We start from the raw sequence: 25,575 nt of genomic DNA on the forward strand, positions 1-25,575 counted from the left end.
GTGCAGCTCGATAAACCCTTGAATAAAATGACGCATCTGTGCAAATGCCCTGAATCCAGTGTCTTGATGTTTAATTAACAACAAATAAGTAAGTTATAAGTTCAGAATCTGCCCTATATTTCACACTCATGGCTCAAATATTACGCCTGTCATCCAGCCGACAAAACCAATTTGCATAAGCAGGTCTAAAATTGATGGCAATTTTAATGTGTTTAACTTTGTTCCTGCCAGATGTTCTGAGATGTTTCCACATGTGTGAGTGAGTTCATCATAACCCGGCGGATCGGGACTGTTTCACACCAACATGCTCGTCACGTTCAATCAGACCGACTGTCTGCTGTAAAGAATTAAGAATATATAAGAGCATGCATCACAGTTCTTCATCTTCTGTTAATCAATTCATTCATAATATTTTACCTAGTAACATGATGTTGTGCTGCTCGGCGTTTGTCATTTTTACACTCTTTATTCTTAACATTAATTCATTTAAATGCTAAAACAAAGTGAATAAATGTAAAATAACATAAATATTAAGAGAAATTTTAAGAGTGACTGAACAGATACATAATAAATACAATAAAAAATAAAAAAGTTACTTAAGAAATAATAATATTTAAAAACAACAAAATAAGAAATCATTAATTAAAACAAAATACATTAAATAAATAAATATATAATATAGTTGTGTGATATAAAATGAGCAATGCTAGTTATATTGCCTTGCACATTTCATACACAATGCTTTACATAAAAAAAAATATATATATATAGTTACATGATATTATAATAAATTATAGTACAATAAATATAGTACAAATAAAAAGTACATATAAAAGTTTTAAAACAATAAAAATAAGTAGAATAATTAATTAAAATTAAATACATTAAATAAAATACTTAGTGTTTTACATAATTTTATATATATATATAATTACAAAGTAGGCTACATTACGTAAGAAATAAAAAAAGGTTTAAAAAGAATAAAATATGTTATATATAACTTAATTAAAATGAAATACATTAAATAAAATACTTGTTGTGCTCTACATAAAAATAATATGAATATATGATAAATATAATAAACGCAAAAAGTTACTGAAGAAATAAAATCCAAAAACAATAATAAAATAAATAAATAAACCAATTAAAAATGAAATAATTCGTAATGAAAGAATTGCCAAGAAAGGTCAGGTTAAGTTTAAAAAGTAGTAAAGTGAACTCTTTATTGAATAGGTTAATAAATCAATAATAAAGTACAATGCAGTGAACCGCTGTAAGAACCACGTGTGTGAAATCTCGCAGAGTCTCGTCTCTCGCTGAGGTCTCGCGTTGCTCCTGCGCGCGTTTCCTGTTCCGGGGTCGGTAGTGTGCGCTGTGTGTGTGTTTATGCGCTTGTGTGTGTGAGTGTGTGTGATGATGATGATGGCGGAGCTGGTGCAGGGACAGGCCTCGGTGGCTCAGACCGGGATGAAGGACGGATTCACGGACCCCTTCCACCGCGCGCGACAGGTAGAGGCGCGAGCGATCGTGTGTTTGACGCGCGAGTGTGTTCGCGAGCGCGCGTCTGGACCGAGAGCGTTTAGCCTGCTAGCTGCTAGTGCTGCAGGAGCTTTAAAACTCCAGCACACACACTCACTCACACTCACACACACACACACTCACACAGATTAAGGCCACAACACATCAACAACGGTAAAACAGCGTTTAGACGCGGGCAAATCGCGCAACATCGCGCTGACGACGCTGACAGCAACTTTAGCGCGGTCTGCTCGACCACAAACTCCAAAAACAGCAGCGACAAACTGCTGCAACCTGTTGTCTTACACACTTCTTAAAACTTCCCTCAGCGAACTCCAGGCTTCGCGCAAATGATCGCGAGCGGAAAGTGCGCGGCGTCAAGTTTGTTGTGCACGTTGACACTTGTGTTAAAGCTTACTCACACTCACACACACACACACTCTCTCTCACACTCTCTCACACACTCACACACACACACACACACACACACACACTCACTCGTGTAGTGAGTCCTCAGAGGTGATCATGTGCTCGGAGCAGTTTTAGGACTGAAGAAGAACTTCATCTGTGTGTGTGTTCTTCAGAGGCCTTGTGCTTCTGCTCACATCACTGCACTTTCATACTCGACTACTACATACTGTACACTACTGCGTGTACTCAGATGAAGATTGCAGTTATTAAAAGTACTAATTTCAACATTACATACAGTATTTTGTGTAGTGCATCTGCTCATATGAGTACTTTTAATACTCATAATCTTCAACTCAGCAGAAATACTACATGCAGTACTTTATGTAATGGTAAAATGATGACTTAAAGTACTCATCTGAGCAGATATAGTACTTGCAGTACTGTATGTAATCGTACAATGGGTCTTTTATAATGATTAAAATTGATCATTGCACCATTACATACAAGTATTGCAATTTTCATTATTTTAAGCATTTTACTGTAGTATGTAGTATTTCCGCTGAGATGATTGATGATTTAAAGTACTCATCTGAGCAGATATACTACTTGCAATACTGTATGTAATGGTGAAATGAGCACTTAAAATTATTAAAAGTGATCATTTCACCATTACATATACTGTTGCAAGTACTATATCTGCTCATATGAGCACTTTTAATACTCATAATCTTCATCTCAGCGGAAATACTACATGCAGTGCTATATTTAGTGGTAAAATTATGATTTAAAGTACTCATCTGAGCGGGTTTAGTATTAGTGTAGTATATCTGCTCATATGAGTACTTTTAATACTCATAATCTTCATCTCAGCGGAAATACTACATGCAGTGCTATATTTAGTGGTAAAATTATGATTTAAAGTACTCATCTGAGCAGATATACTACTTGCAATACTGTATGTAATGTTGAAATGAGCACTTACAATTATTAAAAGTGATCATTTCACCATTACATATACTGTTGCAAGTACTATATCTGCTCATATGAGCACTTTTAATACTCATAATCTTCATCTCAGCGGAAATACTACATGTAGTGCTATATTTAGTGGTTAAATAATTATTTAAAGTACTCATCTGAGCAGATTTAGTACTAGTGTAGTATATCTGCTCATATGAGCACTTTTAATACTCATAATCTTCATCTCAGCGGAAATACTACATGTAGTGCTATATTTAGTGGTAAAATGATGATTTAAAGTACTCATCTGAGCAGATTTAGTACTAGTGTAGTATATCTGCTCATATGAGAACTTTTAATACCCATAATCTTCATCTCAACAGAAATACTACATGCAAGGGGTGTGCGATATTGACATATTTTTACATATTATGGGCATTTTTACCTTTATAAAGCCATTTTTTCTAAAAGTGTCCATTATCTTTTCAGTCAAATTCTTACTTTTAATCAGTGAATTAGAATAATAAGACTTTTGTGCTGTTACCAAGCAAATGAAACAAAATTCATCTTTGCAATGCAGAGAAAACACAGAAGCTGCATCTGAAGTGGCGTTTAGATGCATTTACACACTGTTTAGTGCAAGACATGAATGCATTTAACCTGCAATTGCAAATTAGGGATGCATCAATCCGATATTCAGTATCGGTATCGGCTCCGATACTGGCATTTTCTGCGGATCGGGTATCGGTCAGACGAGACCGATCCTAATCCGATATTGTGCGTATACTATTCTGTTATTTTTAAGCCCCACGAAAGCACAAAAACATTATAAAGCACCATAAAGTCCAAGTTTTCTGAAGCCGTTCCACAGTTTAATGTGAGCTGCAGATGAATATTTAAGTTGTTAAACTCAAGTTGACGTAAACTCTTCTCTCCGCTGCGTCTGTCTGTAATCCTCCGTTCAGCATTCAAACTTTTACGTTCGGTTACGACAGTCAAGACGACGAAACTCTCTCCAAGAGCGCACAATAACTAAAATTTAAAACTGTTATAAGAAAAGTATTGCTATGAATTTAAAAGAAATGTCTTTTAATTTTGTAGTTTATATTTATAAATAAATACATTTACTTGTTTTCATTAATGTATTTTGCAACAATACAAAGAGCAATGTGTAACATTTTACCAGATTTAGTCCTTCACATATTCACTTTTATTTGTTCCCCACTAAAATGTTATTTCACTAAATGTTTAGATTTTATAAAATTTTGCATTCATGATTTTTCTAGAATAACTTTTGGTGCTAAATTATCCTCTAACCTAGTTTATAATCGTATTTTTGTCATAGATTATGAATGGGCCTGTTTACACCTGATCATTTCATGCACGTTTTCGCTGATCGGATATCAATCTGATTTGTTAAAACGTTTCCATTTACACTTGGCCACATAGTCACAAAACAGATATAAATCCGATCTTCAATTCCCGCGCTATATTTACATTTAACGAAGTTCACGTCAACAAAATAAAAAGATAAGCGCTGCATTTGATTAATTATCAGCTCATTTCAAGATCAAAGGCCGCAATAGGAGAGCGCGCGGCGTCAGCACTGGAAAGATAAGTTCGTCTTACTACTTTTAATGAAGATGATTGTGTTGAGCGTCTGCGTCTACTTTCAGTTTCATTCGCGGCAGTTTGCGCGTCTGCTTGTTGAAGAGATGCTCAGCTACTCGTTCGCAGCGATGCGTGTTGCATTAGCGCAGTCATATCTGACTATAATGTCATAGCCTGTAACACGGTCTCACATTATTATTTTTTACATTTTGGGAGAAGTAAAATTTACATATGTGCTTTCAACAACCAGATGCATTTACACATGTCCAGTTTCGTCTGGAATGCGGCCCAGACCACGTCCTGAAGTGGTTTGAGCGATTGGATTTATATTACAAAACCAAATGTTTTACACAGCCCCTATATATTTTTTCATGTTATTTTTTTTCATTAAAATGAAGTTGTCTAATAGATTGTGTTTAACACACAAAAAAAAATTACACATAAGTATAGAAATTCAACATTGATTTAAAAAAACAACCTGCGCTGGTATCGGATTGGTCGATAAAACGTTAAATACCGATATTTGAAATTATTTAAATAATAAAAGATACTTTGAATGTGATATTAAAATCGCCAGTAGGTGGCAGCAAGTCACTGTTAATAAGTGAGTCATTGCGATTGAACTGAATCATTTAAACAGTTGATTCATTCAGGGATGAAACGCCCTCATGTTGCCCCCATGTCTTTAATATTGTGTTCATTCTAAATGTAGTGAAAGTGCAGTAAAAGAACACACTCTACGCACACGCACTAGTCTAGACTTCTCGTAATGAATGCGTGCACTCTGTAGGGGTGTTTTGAAAGGTTTTTGCAAAATACTCAGTCAAATCGCACATCGTTTAAACAACAATTGCGATATTATCGCAGACGATATATATCGCACACCCCTACATGCAGTGCTATATTTAGTGGTAAAATGATGATTTAAAGTACTCATCTGAGCAGATTTAGTACTTGCAATACTATATGAAATCATAAAATGATGCTTATAATGATTAAAAGCGATCATTTCACCATTACATATAGTATTGCATGTAGTATATCTGCTCAGATGAGTACTTTAAATCTTCATCTTAGCGGAAATACTACTTGCAATACTATATGTAATTGTAAAATTACATTTATAATGATTAAAAGTGATAATTTCACCTACATATAGTATGGCATGTAGTATATGTGCTCAGATGAGTACTTATAATCATCATCTCAGCAGAAATACTACATGCAATACTATATTTAATGATAAAATGAAGATCGACTATTAAATGTGCTCATCTGAGCAGATATACTACATACAATACTGCATGCAATGATAAAATAACAACTATTATTATTAAAACAAACCGATATTCAGTATCGGTATCGCTCCGATATCGGCATTATCTGGCAGATCGGGGTATTGGTCAGCCGACACAATCCAAATCCGATATTGTGCGTATACTATTGTTTTATTGTTAAGCCCCACAAAAGCCACAAACACATTATAAATCACCATTAAGTTTTTGTGCACTATATTTCAAGTGTTCTGAAGCCGCTACATAGTCTAATGTGAGGTACAGATGAATATTTAACTCAAGTTCACGTAAACTCTTCTCGCTGCGGCTGTCTGTCATCCTCCGTTCAGCATTTTTCTAGAGTAACTTTTGCTACTGAATTATCCACTAACCTAGTTTATAATAGTATTTTTGTCATAGATTATAATTATATATGCATTCATTTAATTTTTTTTTTATTTTTTATTTTTTTTTTTACAATAAAGTCTATATTTAGTAGATTATATAGAAAAATGTATTTAGTAGAAAAAGTCATGATCAGGTCAACGCACATTGAGGTATAAAAATTCAACACTGATTAAAAAAAAAACTGCCCAGTTATCGGATCGGTTCTGAAAAAGTGGTATTCAGCCACCCCTATTTTTATTACATAGTATTGCATGTTGTGTATCTGCTCAGATGAGCATTTTAAATAATTATAATTGTCATCTGAGCATATAATGTTCATCTCAATAGAAATATTACATCAAATACGGTATGTAATCGTAAAATGAGCACTTTTAATACTCAATCTTCATTTTACCATTACATACACTGTTTGTAGTATATTTGCTTAGATGAGGATTATAATTATTAAAATTGCTCAAATGAGCATATATACTACATGCAATACTATATTTAATGATAAAATAACATTATTAAAGTACTAATTTTAGCATTACATATAGTATTACATATAGTGTTGTACCTGCTGCTGAGATGAAGATTGAGTATTAAAAGTGTTAAATTAAAAATAAAAAGTATTAAAATACTCAATCTTCATTTTATTACTGCATTGCATTTGTGAATCTGCTGAGATCAGTTTTAACCGTTATTAAGTGAAATTTTACCATTACATATTGTATTGCATGTAGTGTATCTGCTCATATGAGCACTTTGAATTATTGCAATACTATAAGTAATGGTAAAATGAATATTACATGCAGTATATCTGCTACAATGAGCACTTTTATTAGTGATGGTCATTTTACCATTGCATATCATATTGCATGCAGTATATCTGCTTATATGAGCTCTTTTAATACTCAAAATTAAATTTTACAATTATATACAGTAGTGCGTGAAGTATATTTGCTCAGATGAGCAATTAAGTCAACTTAGTAACTTAGTTACACTGTATACCACAGAAGTTCTTGCAGTTATTTTGGTAGTTGAGTTGATTGTTCAAGTCATTGATTTCATGAGAGCTGTACAGTGAGCAGCGACATGCAGCTGTCATGACACACGCGCGTCAGTATTTCAGAGAGAAGCTCGCGCTGTGAATATGAGACACTTTGAGAGGAGTCGCTCATGCATGCATGTGCCGCGCCACGTTTGCATAACATGAAAAACCAGACGTGAACTCGCATGAATATTCCATTATTATCACTTATTTGTACCATGCAGGTGAGATTTCAAGAGTGTAACTTTGTCATACAGCTTGCAAACAATTACGTCCAGCATTTCCGTTAATGTTAATAAGTTTTTAGACATATTTGAGATGTTAATGCAGATGAGTGTAGAGTTGTTGTCTCTGAATGACTTCATTGTAAATCTCCTGAGTGTCGGTGCTTGTAAGCAGGCGCCTGACGGATCAATACTCTGTTAAAGCCTGTCAGGATGAGTCGAGCCTGATACTGTACCCACAGACTGCGTGTCTTCTGCTTTCTGCAGTAACAGCTCGAGTTTGATCGCTTGTGTAATAGTAGTTAATTTGGGTCAGTTTGTGGGATGGATGTGTATTAATTAGTTTATGTAAGCAGCTGTCATTTAACTCAAATATCAGATTAAATTCTGATTGGTTGAGCCGCGTTTAAAGCCGTTATAAAATGTGGTGTTACAACATTGTTTAGTATCATTGAGATGCTATTATAGTTTTTATTAATAACTTTTGTTTTCATTTTAGTTTTGGTTGAAATTTTTTTTTTTTTTGTTAATTTTGTATGTGTTTTTGTTATGTGTGCGTGTAATTATAATTTTTTTATTTCAGTTTTAGCTATTTTAGTACATCACGTTAAACTAAATTAAAGTAAGAATTACTAGCTGAAGTAAGTTTTTAAAAAATATTTTATTTTAATTAATGTTTATTTTGGTTGACAGGTTTTCTTTATGCTTTTAATTTTAGTTTTACTTATTTTAGTATGTCTTGTTAAACTAAATAAAAATTAAAATTTTGCCTTTGCACTAAATCAGTTAACTGTATTATTTCAAATAACAATTTTTTTTAAATGGTTTTAATTTCAGTTTCAGTTTTATTTTGTTCCTTATTGCTTTCTAATAATACTCAAAATATAATATTTAACCTTTTTGTTGAGGGTTTTCTGCTTTTGTTCTGCTGTCACATGACTGAAATGATAGATCATGTAGTTTTGCGCACATGCATGCTGTTTGGCCTCTGTTTCGTAACCCGTCTGAAGCGCTCGGCCTTGAACACGCGGCGCTGTGACACCTGTGGCCGGTTTGAGGTTTTCTCCTGGTGTTTGAGCGCCTGTGCATTCAGCTTTTATCAGCTCTGCCGGGGAAGAAAATAGACCTGGGCTCTCGTCCAGAATCACAGGCCCGTTTACAGCCTGTGTGGAAAACGCACCGCTCCAGAGCTGATTTATCAACCGTCACAATGCACTTTATCTGTAGTTTGCTCTCCTGCGATAGAAACAAGCTCTTGTTTGTGTTTGATTTGCGATTGACGTGCATGTGAACACGTTACATAATCAGCTTCACCCGTGCAATGACTGCTGTCATGTTTTAACCCTTAAAATGCGTTCAAAATCTGTGTTTTCACATTTCAGGTCAGGACGTGAAGAATCTTAATATGTACTTAATATTTTTCAACTAAAACCATATTGTGTCTGATCAGCAACCTCTTAATGAGTAAATGTGAACAAAATTATAAATTATTATTATGTTTTAGGACTTAAAAATTTAGAAATTCTTTGAAATGTCAAATTATACATAAACCACGCTGGGAAAAAAAATAGAAAGATAGATAGATGAGAAATTTAATTTGAATATATTGGTCTGTGAAGTTTATAAGAACATATAATTTGAGAATTTCTAGTAGAATTAGAATGAATGGAGTTTAATTACATTCCTTAGAGTTTCTAACTCATGATTGATCAAAAGTGTGCGAGATATGGAAAAAAGGCTAAATATATTTTACAAATGTTTTTTGACACTAATATAAGATCATTTAAAGTATTTTTGACACCTAATGGTACTCCATACAAATCCGGTTAAAATGACCCGGATGCAAAACGCGTGACTTTTTTTTTTTTTTAAATGGTTATATATCTTTAAAAAAAATTATATTTAATGTGTATTATGAGGATCTTTAAAGCATTTGCAAAGTTTTGCTCTTTCACTTAAAAACAATTTCTTAGGAATTTTTATGCATCTATTCCAGGACAAAACCGATTATGAGGGTTGAAACCTGTGTCTCGTCAAGTTTCATTTAATTAGTCATCATTGAAACAATCAAAGCAGGTGGTAATTAGCATTAATCCGTGAGCGTGTAAAAGCGAACGGTCTCGTTTCTCCACCTGTCATGACACGGCGTATCTGCATGAACACTCAGCGTGCTTGTTGCATCATGGGTAATTAATGCGCTCCATTGACCCACATTGGGTTCGCTCCTCACACTAAACAGTGGTTTACTGAAAGGAAAGGCCCTGCTGTCCGGCTCAAGTGGGCAACAAGTGGCCAGTTGTTGGTCTGAATTCCTCCGACCGCTGTTTACCTTCTCTTGTGTTTCGCTGGAGTCGTTCCCTTGGGTCGCTCGTTTATCCCGCTGCTCACATAGCTGGCATTCCTTCCCAGCATTCCCCAGAAAGAGGGTTTAGCTGCAGGGAAGAGGTGGAGATGGGCCTCTCTCTCTCTCTCTCTCTCTCTCTCTCTCTCTCTCTCTCTCTCTCTCTCTCTCTCTCTCTCTCTCTCTCTCTCTCTCTCTCTCTCTCTCTCTCTGCCCCGCTCCAGTCTTTCTGCTCAAAATGGCCTCTTGCTTTCAGTTGAGCAGCATTCGGAGCGTCGCTTCTCTCTAATGCACCGTTCAGATGCAGTGCAGGATTGATGTGTATTGAGAGTTTAACTCTCGGATTAAATAACTCTGATTATTTCATTTGCAAAATATCATCTAGATTGTTTTTCAGTAATGTGTCTGAAACACTAAACTCTTCAATGCAGAAACACACTGGAATGAGTGACGTGCCTCCAGTGAATGAAATACTTATAAATAAAAGATCTTTATGATGTTTCGTAGTGCATTCCTGACAACTAAATGCAATGCACTGCAAAAATAGCAAAAAATATTTAAATTTTTATATATATATATATATATATATATCACACACACACACACACACATATATATATATATATATATATATATATATATATATATATATATATATATATATATATATATATATATATATACATACATATACACACACACATAAATATATGAAGAGGTCATTTGCAAAAACAGGTAACTCCGTTTTTAACAGTTTTCAAAAATCCAGTTTTTCATTGTGCATTCCAAATAATCTCAATCAAACTGCAGTTGAATTATTTTGATTAGGTTAAAAAATAACTAAAAATACAGCTAACACAAAACAATAAAAACATTATAACATAAAACAAAGATTTTTGAAAATGAAAAAAAACTGAGTTATGTTTTATAAATAAACTACATATATACACACACTTTTTTGCATAATTATACAAAGCTTATAATTACATAATAATAATAATTAATATAATATTATTATTATTTTTATTTATTTATTTTTAGCGTCACATTTATATCTTATTGGTATACTGGTATAAAAAAAAAAAGAAAAAAAAAAAGGAAGCAATGATAAAATGTCATGCTTTGTTACAAAATTGTGTTAATGCTCATAACTACATGCAATGCAATGAGAGCATTACAAATAATAGTTTTTTTTTTTTTTTTAGATGGCACTCAGGAAAATGTGCTTTATTATTTTTTTGTATCTGTTATCATCGTTTTTACCATTGTTATTTTTTGCTAGCACAAATCCTATTAATACTTTAGTTTGTACTTGTATGAATGAATGTCTCAAACATTTACAAGCTTGTATTTTGTAGAATTACCTGTCCTATGATTTGTCTGTATGCATTTGTCCCTCAACTGCTATAGTTGCGTGTGTTTGTTACAGTAGCTCTTTGTTTTGAGTTTTTGTTCTGTGAAAAAGCAAAAGCACCCAAACAAATCTGGACTTTTTAAAATTAAATGAATGCATTTAATTTAAAATATCATTACATATAATATATACAGACTTTTATATATTAGACTTTTTAAAAAGAAAACCTCGATGAAATATATAGGGAAAAATAGTCTTTTATTCAGCTGAAAAACACAATGCAAAAAATGTAGGTGGATTTTGAAATCAACTTGTACTTTATGAAATTAAACTTTTATTTTAATGAATTATATGCAGTAGTAAACCACATGTAAACGAGTTGCACGATTCTGGATAAATTGAGAATCACAATTTTTTTTTACATAAATTGTAGATCACGATTCTCACGATTCTGCAGAAAAAAAAGATTAGAAAACTAAACAAAATAACATAATTTACTACTGGTTCTGACAATGTTCATTGCTTAAGTCTTTTAAAAATATATATATATATTCATTTGGGAAAAAAGTCATAAAGACTTGTTTCACTACTGGAATCTCCTGAATGAATGATTCAATGTCAAATACTTTCTTAAACGGGTTGTCGTCACCTGGCGGAAGAGGATAAGTGTTACAAGTGTTAAGATACTTTCGTTTCAGTGGAGCGTGAGCAGCGCATGTTTTGTCGCCGCCCATAACAGTGAATGACAGCGTTCACATCAGAAGTGTGATGATGGCCGACCCTCTGATTCATTAACATGGGCAACAATGTTTTGCGAGGATATCTCGTCACATCCGTAATATATATATATATATATGTATATTTATGCGTGTTTAATTATTTAATAATTTTTTTGTTTTTAAGTGGTCACTCAGGCGTGTTTCAGTCCGTGGTTTGTTCTGTGATCTCTTCCAGATTGCTAAGATGGGCGGAGAGCAGATGCAGCATCTGAACAACTCGTCTCCGGTCGTCGATGCCTCGATGTACGGCTACGGAGGGCAGAAGCGCTCGCTGGACGAAGGAGGTACTGGGGTTTTTGTGCTTACAGTTGTCTGCTGAATGAGTAATTGTCAATATGAGTTTTGTCACCATCAGTTACGGCCGATCTCGTGTGTCGTCTGAGTAATACAGTAGATAGGACGAATGCAAAGTAACTCTGAGGTTAAAATCAATGCAGGACTTTATGAAGCGTTGACCTTTGACGGCGTTTTTCCACACGAGCCATTGATTGGTGCTTCTGTTCTTGAGCTGCTTGCGAAAGAGGTAGCAAACGTCAGAATCAGCAAGTGTGAGAGACGTTTGAGGAAGTGAAAGCTGTTTGTGTGGCCGCAGAAACACCATCATAGAATCACAAGATTGAATCAGTGTAATTGTTTAAAAACTGGGCTGAAAGTTCAAATCTGTGGAGAATTAATTTTATTTTTAATCTATTTTTATTTATTTTTTATTAAAGCAATGTTTTTTTCTCTAGCCTAAATTGTTATTGGCTATTACTAAAATTTGAAAGGACAGCTTTATTAAGTAGCTTGGCAAATATATATATATATTTTTTTTTTTTTTTTTTAGAAAAAAAAAACGTCCCAAAGTTATGTTAATTAATTAGTTATGCATCTTATTTGTAAACAAAAAAAACTCTTTTTCTTGATGCTTACACTTCATGGCATTTTAAATTGAATATTTTCGTGTTGCATGAATGTTTAACTGAAACTAACATGAATACAAACAGTATTAAAAGTGCCAATGGAGTGGATATTAATAGATTAATAGGTTTTTCTGCGTACCAAATGGTTAAGTCCTAAGGTGAATTTAGACCTGCAGATTAATGTAGTTATTCATATTTGACTAATAGAGGATGTAAACGTCACGAATCTCACCAAATCACGGCTTTCATATTTTAGCATTTTGCTATTGCTGTTCATTATTTATTTGCAATTCATTGAATGTCTAAAACTTTATTTGTTAGATAAATAATTTACTGTTTTTACTGTTTTTAAACTATTCATACAATTTTTTTCATCTATTAAATTTGTATTATTTAATTTGATTAATATCTAATCTATTCAATTTTTAACTGTATTAATACTATTTTTGAACTATTAAAACTTTTTAACCCCAACCTTTTATCGTTAGTGTTTCTATTGTCTCAAAACTTGAAATATAATAAATTAGTTATGACTGTATTTTTAAAAGTGCTTTTTTTTGAACATTTGCACATTCTAAGGTTTGAAGTGTCTTCTGCCCGACTGTAATATGATGCTCTGTGTGTTGTTCAGTAATAAGCACTAATGTACTTTTCCCTTCTGTTTGTGTGAAGTGGCTAACCAGCTCGGTGCAATGGTACATGGTACAAGGTGAGTGCTTTCATTCATTAAAACTCTTATATTGTGCTATTGCACGTTATAGTTTTAGATTAATAAACGTGCATTTCTATGCACAGCTGTAATGATTTTGTGATGTGTTTGATTAGGGCTATAATAACAGAAGACTTCAAAGTGCCTGATAAGATGGTTGGATTCAGTAAGTACCGTGGATCACTTCATAAAACACACAGATAGTTTTCATATGGATTTTGCACAAACATTTGGGCTTTAGGAGTCTAATAATTAGTGTAAAATATCTAATGATGTTACATTTTACTTAATAGTTTATGAATGAATGCTCTAAAAGTGTGCAGATTTTTACTGATAAATCCTACCAAGATTTTTACTGATTTACTCACATTTACATTTTTAGAGTAATTTTTATATATATATATATATATATATATATATATATATATATATATATATATATATATATATATATATATATATATATATATATATATATATATATATATATAAGCAGCATTTACTGTTGTGTTCTGGAGAACTTGTATCAGCAATTTTCTTCTTAGTATGCACACAATTTTTGGCCTTTTAGAAGCTGAACTCTGCATATTTATTTGATTATTTTCTTCTCTAATAAAAAGTAGCATGCATACAGTTTTTGGCCTGATATAAGCTGATCTGTGTGTGTTTCTCGTCCGGCAGTCATTGGACGAGGCGGTGAACAGATCACAAGAATTCAGCTGGAATCCAACTGTAAGATCCAGATCGCTGCCGGTACGTTCTGATCTGATTACAGTCCTTCATCTTCTGGTTTTCTGCTTCCATAAACCTCGAGTTTCTCTCGTTTGATCTCATTTGTGTCATTACTCGAAGACCTCGAGAGAACTCTGAGAGCGAGGCGAATGTGGCGTGACGTTTACAAGATTTTAAGACGCCACTGGCTGCGTCTGTCTAATGTTGATTTATATTTCATTATAAATGTGTGAAAAACAACACGTCTGTCTTTCCTGAAGCTCAAACAGTAGAAGGTTATGGGTTCGATTCCGAGGGAAAGCAAGAACTGATGAAATGTAAGCTTGCAATGGAAAAAAACGTCTAAATGTAAATAAAAAAAATGGTGGTATAATGAAAATATTTTATTAATTATAATATTGTAATGAATTATAATAAATTATAATAATGAAACTAGTTAAATATCAAATTATGTAGTATTATATTGATTTTTAATAGATATTTAAGTACAAGTTCTAATTATACATTTGGGAATATTATTGATCTATATTAAACATATGATGCATACAATTTAGTAATTGTTGATTTTATAAATAAAAATGATAGTAATGAAACTATAAATATTCTAATAAAACAAATGTTACTATTCTATACATATTTAATTAATAATTATAAATTGCAATATACATTTGAGAAATTGATACTTATTCTTGAAGTATTCTTGATTTTAATGTATAATAATTTGAGACATTGCGTTTATGCTAAATTGTGAAATTATCCTTTTCCTTATGCATAAATGTAAATGTGTAAAATATTATATTAATATTTAATACAATATGTAATTAATAATAATCATAAATTATAATACATTTGAGAAATTTGTATTGATATGTGATCATTAGTAATTGGTTTTAATTTAGAATAATTAAATTTTTGCACAATTTATCTTTACTAGATTTGTCTATCTCTACAGTTGCATTTATGCAAACATAATAATAATATTTTTTTCCCCCTTTTGAACTCTCTGTGATGGCATTGTTTGGGTGCTCTTCTTACCAAAAAGTGCCGTTTATTATGGTTTTAGTGATAAAGATGAATGTATAATGAGTATTGATTTTAAAAAATGATGTCAAAGTGTTTGATCCATCTGTAGTCATAACTTCATTTATTGCTAATATCATTGAGATATCCAGAGAGAAAACGAGCTCTGAAGCTATTACGATGTACAGTGGAAGCTGACGTCACATTAGCCTCGAAGAGCTAAAATTAGTACTATTGCGAAATGCCCACGAAAAAGTGAGCTGAACAGCAGCTCCTCGTTTGCCCACAGTCTGTTGTGCATTTTTTTTGGTTTCTAATTTGTTTTGAGTTGCTTGCAATTATTTGTCATGTCACCCCCACAGACAGTGGAGGTATGATGGATAGGCCTTGCACCCTGACTGGGACCCCAGAAAGCATCGAGTAAGAATGCACTGCAGTTTAACCCTTGAGCACAAACGCAACACTTTCAGATCTATTAGTGTCAGAACGCACTGAATGAGCGCCAGTCATTTATCTGCTGTGGTTCGTGTTCGTCAGGCAGGCCAAGCGGTTGCTGGGGCAGATCGTGGACCGGTGTCGGAATGGACCGGGCTTCCATACTCAGATGGACGGGAACAGCGCCATCCAGGAGATCCTGATCCCGGCCAGTAAAGTCGGCCTGGTCATCGGCAAGGGAGGCGACACCATCAAACAGCTTCAGGTTGGTTTGTTAATTCTCTAACATTTGCTGCCACAAGTCAGTCTTTGTTTGTATATATTGTGCTCCGTTTCACAAATGAAAATCGTTCCAATTAAATCCACAGCAGAACTGTTGAGCATCTCTGTTTTATTTCATTACTGAAGGTGTCCAGTTTTTAACAAATCAAGTGAGTCAATGATTCAATGACTCCTTCATAGACAGACAGTCACTTGCTTTGTTTCTAAAAGACTCACCTATTTGAATGAACTGAGTGAGTCAGTGATACAATGACTCATTAGTAAAGACACCCTGCGTCCCAGTCTGCATACTATCCACCCTTTCTGCCCTAAATAGTATTGAAAATTACTAATATCACATAGAATTTAGGATGGATAGTATGCACATTGGGACGCAGGCACAGTGAACTGCTTGGTGTCTGAATGAATCAGCCGTTTGAACAAATCAAGTGAGTCTGTGGTTCAGTGACTCATTCATAAGAGTCACTTGCTTCATATCTGAGTGAATCAGCTGTTTGGAAATATTTGAGCGAGTCAGTGATTCAGTGACTTGTTCGTAAAGAGTCACTTGCTTTGTTTCCGAATGAATCAGCCATTTGAGTCAGTGATTCAATGACTCATTCATAAGGACAGTCCCTTCCTTTTGTCATTTTCGTCAACAACATTTTTTTTCACTGACGACAACGAGTCGATAACGAACAAACTCTTTTTGAATGACAAAAATTATGACGTAAATCTATTGACATTTACATCAACGAATAAAACGAGATGAAAATGTCAGGGGGGGATGATTTGGGAAGAGATTCATTCAGAACGAATCTGCTGCATTGGAGGTTAGATGTGAACATATGAGCAGTATTTAAGCTAAAATACACTTGCTGCACGGCGCATAAAACGTTCATAAATGTCAGTATGTGGGAGTAAGAGAAGAGCAGGCATATGGATAAATCTGCCGACGCAAGAGAGACACACACACACACACACACACAGAAAGCGCGTCTCACAGCGCGAGTACTCTTTCACGTCACATGGATGGAAAAATTATGACACAAAATGATGTCGAAATGTCCATTTTGACGAGTATTCACGTAAACACAGTTGATTACGTCTTAAACGTAAACAGTAGGGAGAACGTGTATCAGTACATTGCATCCATGCATTCGGTTTTAAAGGGACAGCAGCCTAATTTAGTCACTATTGTCCGAGTCATTGATGTTAATCAAGCAACAAAAGAAAGACAGAAAATCACTCACTGCTCTTGACTGAATCACTTTAGTAGCCCTAAAGATTAATCTAAATTTATTTATAGAAATAAATATGTCTGCTTGAAAGAACGAAGAATAACAAGTTGTTATAAAGAATGCATAATTAGCCTGATATAACCATGGTATTTCATTGAAAAGAAGACCATGCTCTTGTTCTTTATGAGAAGTGGTTTTATTTAATTTTAACAAAGGCATGTTGTGTGTCACTGCAGTTGAATCACAGTCTATCATGATAAAACCTTAATATCAATAAAATGAATAAAGACTATGACAAACTAAATCAAAATTTCCTGTCAAAATTAACACTGCACCCTACCTGCCCTAAATACTATTGAAAATTACTATTGTCACATACTATTTAGGATGGATATTATGCACATTGGGTCGCAGGCTCTCACTTGCTTTGTTTCCAAATGAATCAGCCATTTGAACGAGTCAAAAATTCAATGATTCATTCATTAAGACTTGCTTTGTTTCTGAGCGAAGCAGAATCGGTTGAGTGATTTATTCAGTGACTCACTCAGTGAGAAAGTGACTTGCTTTTAGTTTCATATTAACAGTATAATTTCATTTAAATAATCTTTTGGGGGGGGTAATGTCTCAGTCATGCAGTTAAATTGATGTGAAATTAATTAGATTAATTAATCTGCACATCATGCAAATAATTTTATTAAAAATGTACATTTTTAATTGTAAGTGAATGTTGTCTGCCCACAGGAGAGGACAGGAGTAAAGATGATCATGATTCAGGACGACCCGATGCCCACTGGATCAGACAAACCCTTGAGAATCACTGGAGACCCTTATAAAGTTCAGGTCTGTCTGTCCGTCACAGATCCACAGCATACATGTGACCCTGCAGCACAGAAGCAGTCATAAGTAGCATGAGTATATTTGTAGCAATAGCCAACAATACATTGTATGGGTCAAAATTATACATTTTTCTTTTATGCCAAAAATCATTAGGATATTAAGTAAAGATCATGTTCAGTGAAGATATTTGTGTAAATTTCCTACCGTGAATATATCAAAACTTCATTTTTGATTTACATTTAGTCATTTAGCAGATGCTTTTATCCAAAGCAACTTACAAATGAGGACAATAGAAGCAATCGAAATCAACAAAAGAGCCATAATCTAAGTGCTATAACAAGTCTCAGTTAGCTTAACGCAGTACACGTAGCAAGTTTTTTTTTTTTAACAAACCATACATCAATGGAAAGCTTATTTATTCAGCTTTCAGATGAAAAATGGACCCTTATGACTGGTTTTATGGTCCTGGGCCACACATGATGTTTGAGCTGCGTGTCTGACTCTGAGTGTGTGTTCTGTACAGCAAGCGCGGGAGCTGGTGGTGGAGATCATCAGGGAAAAGGATCAGGGAGATTTCCGGAGCGGCCGCAGCGACTTCAGCTCCAGACTGGGCAGCAGCATTGACGTAAGAACACGTTCAGCTCCGGTTTCGTTTAGAGCTGCGATGAAGCCAGAAAGGCCTCGTGTGTTGATGGTTGGTTTGCTCACACAGGTGGCAGTGCCCAGATTCGCAGTGGGAATCGTCATTGGCAGAAACGGAGAGATGATCAAGAAGATTCAGAACGATGCAGGAGTCAGGATCCAGTTTAAGCCAGGTCAGTGTTCACAAACCTCGTGTTTGTGCAGCGTTAACATACATGCCAGATACTGCCGGATTAGACACCCTTACATCTCGTAACAAGAAAAGGTTTAATATCACCTAATAAACTGATGCTATCAACTGTATTGCACCAGTCAAATGTCAAAAGTATTAGCTTTAATGACACAAAGTAGTATTTAAAATGCATCATTTAGTTTACAGTCTGCATAAGTGTAAATCATGATAAAATAATGTCTTCAGAATCATTCATGCATGTGAAAATGGGATGAAATTTAAACAAATAGCTGTAATCTGGCTCAGATTCTGATAGGAATCATGTCTTCACCTTGTAAATGATTCTCAGAAGCAAAGCTGCTACAAAAAAGCATCGTATTTAGTGAGAAAGTGTGATGTGCGAGAGCAAAACGGCACTATTTTTGAAATCAGCAGTGCAAATTATTAAGAAACGTGTGGAATTCTTTTAGCAAATTCTGGTCCACATTGCATCTTATTCTGGTCAGAAACAGAAAATGACGCTTGTGCTCGTTCTCATTCGTGTGTGTATCTTTAGCACACTAATGTGTCAGTAGCTTCAAGTTGTACTGCGCTTTTTGTGGCTATTTTATAATTAAATGGTGACTCTGTCCAAAAAAAGTGACTTCTTGATTTTGCATTGCAGAATCGTAAAAAACATGGACTGCTTTTATGCATTTCACTTTATTCAAACACATTTTCGTGGATAATTAGGGATCCATAATATATATATATTAAGAATCATGGTTTATTTTATAGTTTCTAATCATGCAGTCTGTTTTATTTTTAATGCTGAAGGAGTGTTTTACCTTCTGAAATTGACTTGTGCAGCACTCTTTACAATACAAGACTTTCCAGAGCAACTTAACAAAAGATAAAACAGTGCTGAACTGAAATTTGTTCAATAGTTTTAAAGGTAATGATGAGCAAATGTTTGCATGCAAATGCACCTGAAGTCGTGCATCAATCGTGCATCAACTTTTTTTGCCATTGCCTGCTAAGTGCATGAGTTTAGTTAGTGGCTCAGCTGCTCCTGTGTAGGATGTGTGTTTGATTTATCTGAACCTGTGTGTGTTTCGGGACGATGCTGCTGAGCTCAGGTTAGGGCATGTTGGGACGCACTCGATCACACAAATCTCTTAAGTCTGTGGAGGACCAGCAGGATCATTGACGCGTTAAGAAGTTTACAGGGATTAATATACTGTTCTCTCACATGTTTACTGCCTGCTTACAATCACATGAATATTCATGCTGCGGAGCGATTCTGCTGAGAGTGCCTCTTCAATTCATTCACACCGAAACTGAACTGAAGCAGCAAACGAGGGGCAGAAATCTGCTGTATAGTGTAGTTTTTAAAACATTTTGTGTGTGAATTATCCATAAACGTGATTATGCATGTATAGAGGATTTCCATAAACATTAAATGATTTTAATCATTTTGTTTTTAAATATAATTTTATTTAAACTAGTGCTGTCAAACGATTAATCGCGATTAATTGCATCCATAAAAGATTTTGTTTACATAATGTGTATACTGTGTATATTTATGTATAAATAAATGCATGCATGTATATATTTAAGAAAAATGTTTATATATATTAAATATATTTATATATAAGAATATGAATATATAAACGTGAATATTTTCAAAAATATACTGTATGTGTGTGTATTTATATATACGTAATAAATATACACAGTACACATGCATATATTATGTAAACAAACTTTTATTTTGGATGCGATTTAATCACATGACAGCACTAATTTAAACATTATAAAATAGATTAAATTTAATTTTGTGCACCATGATGGAAAAATGCATGAATAGATTTAAATTTGAATGTCATTATTTATTAATGATAACATTTATTAAATAAGTTATCTGAAAACAATTTTCACCATATTGTACTTAGTTCAGAGAAATATGTCTAATTAGTAGAGAATTATATTCTATGCATCAAGGAATAAATTGAGTGAGGCATTTTATATTTTAAATTAGGCATAATTAGTTTAAATCCATTTTATTATGTTTAATCAATTAAAGCCATGTTAACCCTGTAAATCCTGACATGAAATAATAGTCTAAAAAATCTAATCTAAGTTTATTGATGTCAATCAATGAGATGTTTTGATCACTTAGAAGTTCACACATCAGTGTGATGGAGTAGTTTTGTAGAGTTAAAGCTGTGTAAATGAGCTGCTGTTCTTGTGATCTCCGGATCTGAACTCATAAAGCCGGATCCGTGTCTGTTTCAGATGACGGGATCAGTCCGGACCGGATCGCTCAGGTCATGGGTCAGCCGGACCGGTGTCAGCACGCGGTTCACCTCATCAACGATCTGGTCCACACGGCACAGGTACGTCTGGAAGCTCATCTCACACTGATGACCATGATGCAGGACTGTGTGATGGAGTCAGAGAATGCAGTTATATGAGCCTCAAATTAAAAAAATTCAGCCTCTTATATTACTATCATATGATAAGAGTCCAGCAATATTACACCGGCAAGAGTGCTGCTTTTCCCCAATATCTACACCATTGTGAATGTCATATTGATTTATACAGCAGTTCAGTAAATAAGAAGATAATATTGGGTTACATTTTAGGCACAATATGTGTCCCTGCAGCACAGAAGCAGTCATAAGCAGCACAGGTATATTTGTAGCAATAGCCAACAATACATTGTATTGCTCAAAATTATCCATTTTTCTCTTTTATGGCAAAAATCATTAGTATATTAAATGAAGATCATGTTCCATGAAGATATTTTGTAAATTTCCTACCGTAAATACATCAAAACTTCATATTTGATTAGTAATATGCATTGCTAAGAACTTCATTTGAACAACTTTAAAGGTGATTTTCTCAATATTTAGATTGTTTTGCACCCTCAGATTCCAGATTTTCAAATAGTTGTATCTCAGCCAAATATTATCCGATCCTAACAAACCATACATCAATGGAAAGCAGATGATGTATAAATCTCAATTTCATAAAATTGACCCTTATGACTGGTTTTGTGGTCTTGGGTCACACATTGTCTGTTTTTGCCTATTTTTGACAACAAAAATGGTTTCAATCAAAGCCACAGCAGAACCATTGAGCGTCTCTGATCAACACACAAACAGTTTTGAATGAATCAAGTGAGTCAGTGATTCAATGACTTGTTCATAAAGAGTCACTTGCTTCACTTCTGAATGAATTCAATAATGGCGCTTTTATTTTCATCTTTAGAGTATCATCCATTTTTAAGTCATCTCATATCTCAGTGTTCATTATAAAATTAATTCATACCCATTTATTATGCAATGTTGAATCATTTATTTCTAAAAAAAAAAATTTGTTATGTCTATTCATGCTTTTCTTATTTAACACAATAATGACTTTAGATGATCTTTTGGAATCTAATATCTCAGCCGGAATTGATGTGCAATGAATTAATTACACATCATGAATGAATTAGATTAAATATTTTAATGGCTTGTCTGTTTCCGGTGTGTCTGGTGTTCAGGAGCGTGATGGGTTCGGAGGCCCGGTTGGACCCAGAGGTCGCGGCAGAGGTCGCGGTGATTGGAACATGGGAACTCCTGGAGGCCTGCAGGAAGTGACCTACACAATACCAGCTGATAAGTGCGGCCTCGTGATCGGGAAAGGTTAGGACTTCATCTGCATTCAGCCGTTCACAGACGCTTTTATTAAAGCAACTTTATAGTAACGTCGCAAGCGGTACAGAAGCCGTTTAATTTATTGTTGTATTGGAAAGATGTGTTGGGATGAAATGAAAGCATTGATGTAGTTTAGGAAACAAAGTGGAGTCAGTTTTTAGTTGGTTGAAATTCAGTTTGCTTGTGGTTTTTCTGAAATGTCACTGTGTGTAAATGACCCTTGTAAGTGTTCACTCTGTAGGAGCTTTTGAGCTCTTCATTGCAATACAATGGGGTAAAACATCTTCTGGGTGGTCTAAAACACCGCTGTTCATCCGATGAGTGCTGCTCTGTTCATCGCTGAATGAAGCGCTTGACATTCACACTTTTTCTTTTTGAGTTTAAGTGCATAGCAGGGTTATTATCATAAATTAAAATCATTGAAAAAACATTTTTATTACTTGGGGGGGGCATTAAGATACAAATATTTTTTAAAAAGCCTTCTGCTACAACCTCAAAGTAAATGAAAATGAGAAAACCAACTTAAAGACAATACAGACATAAAAAACTAAAATGAATAAAAATGACAACACCTAACAAAATTACAAAAATTTCAACTAAAATTAAAAGGAAACCATTAAAATCAAACCAAATATTTAAATTCAAATTTCAGTTAGTTGCGAAGGCAACATTTCTTGTTTTCATTTAGTTTAAGCTGAAGTACTAAAACAAGTCAAATTAAATAATTATTTAAAATAATAATAACATAAACTATGAAATCAAATAAAAACTTTCATTTAAGTTGAAGTACTAAATAACTAAAACTAAATAAAATTAATAGAAAATACTTTTTATTAATAAAAATGACAAACGCACACAGCAAAACTTAACTTAAAATGGAAAAACTGGTTAAAAATATTTACAAAATTTTTTAGTTTTTTTTCTTGGCATTGGGCGTTTTATGTTTAGACACTGAATTATGACTGAATACAAATAATTGAGGTTATAGTGGTTGTCAGAATGCTTCATCGCTGGTTGCTTGTTAGTGTAATGGCATTCCAGTGTGCACATGTGATTTATCTGTCCACATCAGCCATCAGATCACCTCCAGATTGGTTTTGCATGAATTATCCGGTGGTATTGAGCAGATTTGCGTTCTCAGACCCAACAGGCCGTTGGCTGTGACCTCAGTGTGAGACACGCATCTCATTGTTAGACGCTCTTTTCAGTGTGAGTTAAAGACCACCAGTAGCAGCGTCTCACGCTTTAACCAGCATCCTTTAACTAAACCGGTCCGTCCGTGAACTCCGCGCTCGGCTCTTTATCCGCGCCTCTGTCTGACGCTGGAGCTCATAATGGCTTCATTAATGCAGCGGTTAAATTTGTGTGACAATGGCGTAATGGCCCGGCTCAGTCCATCATCCCCGGCGCGGGAGGAGCGGTTCAGATGAGCGTTTTCAGCCCGGGTCAGTCGGGGTCAAACCGCCTGGATGAGTGAACAAATGTTCAGACATCACTGAGTTTCCCTTTACCAGGCTCTGGTGTGTTTGTACACCAGCCGAGAGCCCTCGATTCCCCCCCGAGCTGATGATTTAACCATTCAGTCTGGAAATCATGACACACATTTAACTATTTATTTATTTAAATTATTTATATTAACTTTTAATTAATTTATTTATTTTTTTAAACTATCCCTTGTGTCCATATACTTTTCTTTTTTTTTAAAAACCATTGCAGACTGTATGGCTGTTTAGTGAGCAGGTCTTATGTATAAATTAATTAATTTATTTGTTCATTTGTTTGTCCCTGAATTTTCTATCAGGTCATTTAATATTTTTCTTGTTTATTTTATTGGATTCTTTATTTAATTGTATTATTTATTTTGATTTTTAACATTTTATTTTATTTGTCTGTCCTCTGTTATGCATTTCTTTCAATTTTTTATAACAAGTTTTTTTTTTTGTCCATATACTCTTTAAACCATTGTAGAGTAGATGGCTGTTTAGTGAGCAAGTTTTTTTATTTATTTATTTATTTTTTATTGATTGGTTAATTTAATTTTTTAATTTTGTTTTTAATTTATTTCTTTACTTGTTTATTTTTAAACTATCCTTTGTGCCCATATACCTTTTAAACCATTTTAGCAGGCATTATACACTTTAAAATTTTTATATTTGCATGATGTTTATAACTGGTTATTTTATTTATTTTTAACTTTAATTTCATTTTTAACTGGTGTTAAGGTGTTTTGCACCTCTATGTTTTACAGTTGTCCCTAATGTTTCTATCTGGTTAGCTTTTTTAATTTATTTATTTTCTGTTATTTCTTTTTTGAATCGCTGATGTTGAGGCGTTTTGCACCTGTGTTTTTATGTTTTTAACTGGTCAAACCATGAAGTCTAGTTAAAACCCCCAGTTATTCAAGTTTCAAACAGCACATATTGCGTGTAATAGATCTGTGTGAGAAACACAGCTTGTTAAGGGATCGTGTTCATGTGTTTGTGTTCTGCTCAGGTGGAGAGACCATAAAGAACATCAACCAGCAGTCCGGAGCTCATGTGGAGCTGCAGAGAAATCCTCCTCCAAACACCGACCCCAACGTCCGGATCTTCTCCATCCGTGGATCTCCTCAGCAGATGGAAATGGCCAGACAGCTGATAGACGAGAAGATCGGGGTGAGTGATCGCTTTCTCAGTGCTTTCTGTTTGCAAGTGCATTGGGTGAAAAAGCGTTCAAAAGTTTGAGGGGGAGTCTCTTCTGCTCACCAAAGCTGCATTTATTTGATCAAAAATACAACAAAATTGTGAAATATTATTAGAATGTAAAACATTTGTTTTCTATGTGAATGTGTGTTAAACTGTAATTTATTTCTGTGATGCGCAGCTGTATTTTCAGCATCATTACTGCAGTCTTCAGCGTCACATGATCTTCAGAAATCATTCTAATATACTGATTTGCTGCTTGAGAAACATTTCTGATTATTATCAATGTTGAAAACAGTTGTGCTGCTCAATATTTCTGTGGAAACTGATGCATGTTATTTTTC

At 34.2% G+C, this 25,575-nt stretch overlaps 1 protein-coding gene across 3 annotated transcripts in view; it reads left to right on the forward strand.

The window, feature by feature from the left end:
• The first annotated feature begins 1,311 nt into the window (after positions 1-1,311).
• The window catches only part of fubp3 (far upstream element (FUSE) binding protein 3), a 29,902-nt gene continuing 5,638 nt past the window's right edge, over positions 1,312-25,575 (forward strand). For 2 of the 3 annotated variants that reach the window (XM_058776415.1, XM_058776416.1), the window contains exons 1-13: positions 1,313-1,509; positions 12,089-12,197; positions 13,488-13,524; positions 13,641-13,690; positions 14,206-14,277; positions 15,639-15,696; positions 15,814-15,976; positions 17,955-18,053; positions 18,574-18,675; positions 18,763-18,865; positions 21,142-21,242; positions 22,397-22,538; positions 25,044-25,204. In XM_058776415.1, coding sequence (XP_058632398.1) covers positions 1,414-1,509; positions 12,089-12,197; positions 13,488-13,524; positions 13,641-13,690; positions 14,206-14,277; positions 15,639-15,696; positions 15,814-15,976; positions 17,955-18,053; positions 18,574-18,675; positions 18,763-18,865; positions 21,142-21,242; positions 22,397-22,538; positions 25,044-25,204 — 1,293 coding nt within the window. In that variant the 5' untranslated portion in view covers positions 1,313-1,413. Of the gene's footprint in view, positions 1,510-12,088; positions 12,198-13,487; positions 13,525-13,640; positions 13,691-14,205; positions 14,278-15,638; positions 15,697-15,813; positions 15,977-17,954; positions 18,054-18,573; positions 18,676-18,762; positions 18,866-21,141; positions 21,243-22,396; positions 22,539-25,043; positions 25,205-25,575 lie in introns of all 3 variants that reach the window. The other variant, XM_058776414.1, reaches the window with a different exon arrangement.

Source organism: Onychostoma macrolepis, chromosome 05 (assembly GCF_012432095.1).
Source record: "Onychostoma macrolepis isolate SWU-2019 chromosome 05, ASM1243209v1, whole genome shotgun sequence".
Taxonomy (NCBI): domain Eukaryota; kingdom Metazoa; phylum Chordata; class Actinopteri; order Cypriniformes; family Cyprinidae; genus Onychostoma; species Onychostoma macrolepis.